This window comes from Berghia stephanieae, chromosome 3 (assembly GCF_034508935.2).
Source record: "Berghia stephanieae isolate SIO BIC M18660-M18661 chromosome 3, UCSD_Bste_1.3, whole genome shotgun sequence".
NCBI classification, from domain to species: domain Eukaryota; kingdom Metazoa; phylum Mollusca; class Gastropoda; order Nudibranchia; family Aeolidiidae; genus Berghia; species Berghia stephanieae.
This window is the reverse complement of record NC_088362.1, coordinates 7,972,768-7,977,767: the sequence shown is the minus strand read 5'-3', so window position 1 is coordinate 7,977,767 and position 5,000 is coordinate 7,972,768. Positions and strand designations below refer to the sequence as shown.

Genomic DNA, 5,000 nt, shown 5'->3' with positions numbered 1-5,000 from the left:
AATAATAATAATAATAATAAAAATAAAAATAACAATAGGATGGGGCTCTGGGAGCTTATACATGTAAAACAATGTTTTCTTACTTTCTTCAGTGGTTGTGTCCACCATTTTTCAATAAATCCTTTATCTCTTGTTGGAGAAAAATCTGCTCTGAAGTTCCAAATACCGTCTAAAAATTTTGATTCCCTTGATTCTGAATCTTGAGGATAAAGCATTCCTTTTTCATGGCATTCCAAATATAAAAGAGCTTGAAGGATGCAGAGTACTATAAATTGAACCTTCATGGTTATCTCATTGTAGTCGTTTTAGCTGCAGAAAAGAAGGAGGTATTCACTTTTGAGTGAGGGGAATAATTGTGCGGCTATGTGGTCTTGTGGTATGACACTCGCTTTCAGATTGGAAGGTCCTGGGTTCGAGCGTCGTGCTAGGCGCATAGTTGAGTCCTTGGAAAAGGCTCTTTACTCGCATTCTTTCACCATACTCAGGTGTAAAATGAGTACCTGGCCGTTAACAGCGTTGTCTTTGTCCGAAAAATTGTAATATCGCTTAACAGGCGGCATGTTCCGTCCTACATGTTAAATGTTGCTGTTGACCAGGGACCCCTTGTAAAGCGCTTTGAGCACATTAAGTGGATATTGCGCTATATAAAGCTCAATTTATTTTTAGAGAATGAAATGTATAACAGCTCTTTGTTCAAAATCAACTGTGACTTTGTCACAATTGTACCGCTGAGCCAACCTCACTTATACCACATGAAGCACATATGATTAATGTGAATGGGGCAACAAGTTATCATAAAAATTCACTTGCTACATCTTGGATATGATTGCCTGCTTCTCGCAAAATAATTTCCAACATATCAAAAATGCTGTGATTATTGCCAGACATGTTTGCCAATAAAGAAAAATGGTTATTAGCAGACACATGTCTGGCAATAACGATGGACGATTATACACAGACACGTTTTTGAAACTCCGCTCTTTTAAACATTTATCCCTATTCTAAAATATGGAATGTTTCATAACGCACATAGACATAAGTAATGTTAATAAATTATCATTAAAAGCATCAAATTAACCAACAATAAATAAGTCAATGGATAGTAGGTTATACTATATATACACAAGTGTATAATAAGTGTGATAATAAATTGTATTATTTTGTTTGAGGAAGACAGGAAAATATTGGGTCGGTTTTGGGGTGAACAACACCTAGGCCTAGGGATTTGTCCGCTAAATAAACAAATCCCCAGCCATTATCAATATCACCAGAATGAACAAATTATAGATACAAAAGGAGATCAATAAAGTTAGCAAGTAGGTAGGTAGTCAAATTTTTAATGGTTGGTGGACACTGAACAGATAGCTGATTAACAACTTTCTTGCTGGTTGAAAAATAAAAGACGGAATTGCCAGTTTGACATTTTCAGTTCAAAGTATCAAAAAGTGTCATTGATCCATTTGCTTTTTTTTTTTTTTTAAAATGGATTTGGCATTGGAGCACTACTATCTACTTTCATCTTGTGTTAAATATCACTTGATAAATTAAACTAATTTGGGACACAAATTACCACTGGCATTTTTTCAGATTATTTGGTATTTTCACGCTTAGTTTGGCATTTTGCATATAATCTTTCTGCCAACGTGATAAACGTGTCTGCCAATAACGAAAAGGCAGGCTTTTGGTTATTGCCAGACAGGTGTCTTCCAATAATCGTTTTTCTTTATTGGCAGACATTTCTGGCAATAACGATAGCCTTTCAAAAATCGGGAAAGAATGCTTTCTTATATCTTTTACGTTTTCTGCAGTTATTCCTGACACTATACTTTATCATGCACATCTCTTTAATTTGAACAGTCCAATTTATAAGATGTTAGAATTAGAAGTCTAGATAAACTGCCATTGAACTTGAACTCATATCTGTGTCCGTTTGTTTGTTAGTTTGTTGTTTTTTAAAATAATTTAATGGCATAAAGTTGAATTCATTGACTCGATTCTGACATCTAAAAAGTTTTATTCAATAAATAAATAATTTAAAAGTTTATTCTCGTTTTAGTTTCACCTTTTACTTTTAACCGTAAGCGTAAGTTTAGTAATGTACGTGTAAGGTACTTGTAATGATTTGATTAGAACATTATAAAAAAAGTTTTCCCCCTCCCAAAAACCCGACTAGAACAAGAATACTGGGGATGTAGGAGCTTTCGGAAGGCTTCCCGACAATGCAAATCAATCGGAAAATGAAGATTCAATCACCAAGACTCGGTATTCATGTAAAAATACAAGAAATCTTACTTTACTTCTTGAGAAACGCGTTCAATGCAATTGAATTTTCCTCCTTTCGTTTTCAAAGAAGAATGGCTTGTCACATGATACACCACGACGTCATGTGACTAAACACGCCCCCCTTACAAGAAATTATGTGCACACATCGCAATTCTATTCGTAGCAAATGCATACACGTAATTTAGCAATGACTATGAAAAATGTTTTTTTCTCTTTTTGAGGAAAATTTTGGTCTAAACCCAAAGCCCTATCTCCACTCAGTAAAAATGTTTTTGAATTTTGAAAATTCATTCAAAAATAAACAAGTTATGCAGTTTCAAAGGTGTCATTTATTTGGATGACCCGCAAAGAGGAAAAAAAACGCGAAAATATGGGACGCTTTTTCGGCATTTTTTTTTCGACCTTTGATTGTAGCTATCTTGCGTAATGAGTGGATTAAAAGATTGAAACTTGAAGAGCAAATTAGGATGGTGTTTTGTAAAATACGGGAAAAGTACTCGTCATATTCATATGAAATTTTACAACCAAAAAGAAGAAATGTTCATGTATTACCTTGTCAGCGACAAAACCTCCACGCCCGGTAGTTTTAGAAATATTTTACTCCAAAGAGTAAAAATCTATTTTTAACGGTTTTCTGGTAATCGCACGAGTTTTGTCGCTTGACATAATCTAAAATGACCTTTTTTCTAACTGTGTGCGCGAAAACGAGGTCTAAAGATTTGTGCGGGATACTCATTGCTACGTAATTACATCAATGCGAAATGTAGCGAGAGTCAAGCTATTGTTTGTCTTGTCCTGTTCTATATAGAGAAAGGGATAAATAGTATAGCCTCGTGTGTGAGTGGTTGCGTGTCATAGTCATGTTTTTAAATTGTTTCTGTTGTTTATGTGTGTAGTGATGACTCTCTCACACTCAATTTCAATGCCGAAAGAGGAATTCCCGCACACAAGAAAGGGGAATTGGGTGGTATTTGGCATACATATTGTATAGTATCTAGTTCTAAATAGATAACTGATTAGAATTATATTATGATATATAAACACAATGCCAAATACAATTCCGAAGTTTCCTTATTTCAAATGAAGTAAAGCTCCAAAACCTAATGGTAGTGGTAGTGATTATAGTACTGGTGTTAGTGAGGTGATGTGGTGTTGGTGGTGGTTGTAGTTGTAGTAGTAATAGTGATGATGATGTGGTGGTGGTGATGATTGTAGTTGTAGTAGTAGTGGTAGTGATGATGATGTGGTGGTGGTTGTAGTTGTAGTAGTAGTGGTAATGGTAATGATATGGTGGTGGTGGTGGTTGTAGTAGTAGTGGTCGTGATGATGATGATGTGGTGGTGGTGTTTGTAGTAGTAGTGGTAATGATGCGGCTATGTGGTCTAGTAGTATGACACTCGCTTTCGGATCGGAAGGTCCTGGGTTCGAGCCTCGCGCTCGGCGCATAGTTGAGTCCTTGGAAAAGGCTCTTTACTCACATTCTCTCACCGTACTCAGGTGTAAAATGAGTACCTGGCCGTTAACAGAGTTGTCTTTGTCCGAAAAATTGTAATATCGCCTAACAGGCGTCATGTCCCGTCCTACATGTTAAATGTTGACCAGGGACCTCTTGTAAAGCGCTTTGAGCACATTTAGTAAATATTGCACTATATAAAGCTCAATTTAAAAAAATAATATTTCAATGGTGATGATATGGTGGTGGTGGTTGCAGTAGTAGTAGTGGTAGTGATGACAATGTGGTGGTGGTTGTAGTTGTAGTAGTAGTGATAGTGATGATGATGTGGTGGTGTTGTAGTAGTAGTGGTAGTGATGATGATGTGGTTGTGGTGGTTGTAGTAGTAGTTGTAATGGTGATGATATGGTGGTAGTGGTGGTTGCAGTAGTAGTGGTAGTGATGACGATGTGGTTGTGGTGGTTGTAGTAGTAGTGGTAATGGTAATGATATGGTGGTAGTGGTGGTTGTAGTAGTAGTGGTAATGGTAATGATATGGTGGTGGTTGTAGTAGTAGTGGTCGTGATGACGATGTGGTTGTGGTGGTTGTAGTAGTAGTGGTAGTGATGATTATGTGCTGGTGGTGGTGCAGTAGTGGTAGTGATAATGATGTGGTGCTGGTGGTTGTAGTAGTAGTGGTAGTGATGATGTGGTGGTGGTTGTAGTAGTAGTGGTGGTGGTGATTGTGGTAGTAGTGGTAACGATGATGATATGGTGGTGGTGGTTGCAGTAGTAGTGGTAGTGATGACGATGTGGTTGTGGTGATTGTAGTAGTAGTGGTAGTGATGATGATGTGCTGGTGGTGGTGTAGTAGTAGTGGTAGTGATAATGATGTGGGGCTGGTGGTTGTAGTAGTAGTGTTAGTGATGATATTGTGGTGGTGGTTGTAGTAGTAGATGATGTGGTGGTTGGAAAACACATTACAGGTTATTATAATACATGATTACACACATTCTCTAACTTCATTTTTTGACAGCTTCATTGTGCCATAAATATACGCAACAGTTCTGAAACATTTTATTGTGGATTTTGATATTGTTTGTTGTTTTTCTTGTGTCGTTATGTTGACATAGAGACAGAATGAATGGTAATAACAACATTCTCAGCCAACAATAAAATGGCGCTGAATGCTTTCATTGGTTGACACTTTTTAGGCTTCGTACGTATTCTCATTCGTTTAATTCTATGGTATAGACACTGCCCCCCCCCCCCCCATCCCCCCTTG

At 37.1% G+C, this 5,000-nt stretch overlaps 1 protein-coding gene across 2 annotated transcripts in view; it reads right to left on the bottom strand.

Annotated features, from left to right (window-relative positions):
• The window catches only part of LOC144967107 (beta-glucuronidase-like), a 27,630-nt gene extending 24,676 nt beyond the window's left edge, over positions 1-2,954 (bottom strand). The window contains exons 1-2 of one of the 2 annotated variants that reach the window (XM_078903945.1): positions 2,836-2,954; positions 84-309 (exon numbers count right to left, since the gene is read on the bottom strand). In XM_078903945.1, coding sequence (XP_078760071.1) covers positions 84-284 — 201 coding nt within the window. In that variant the 5' untranslated portion in view covers positions 285-309; positions 2,836-2,954. Of the gene's footprint in view, positions 1-83; positions 310-2,292; positions 2,393-2,835 lie in introns of those variants that run through there. The other variant, XM_078903944.1, reaches the window with a different exon arrangement.
• Between the last annotated feature and the right edge of the window lie 2,046 nt (positions 2,955-5,000).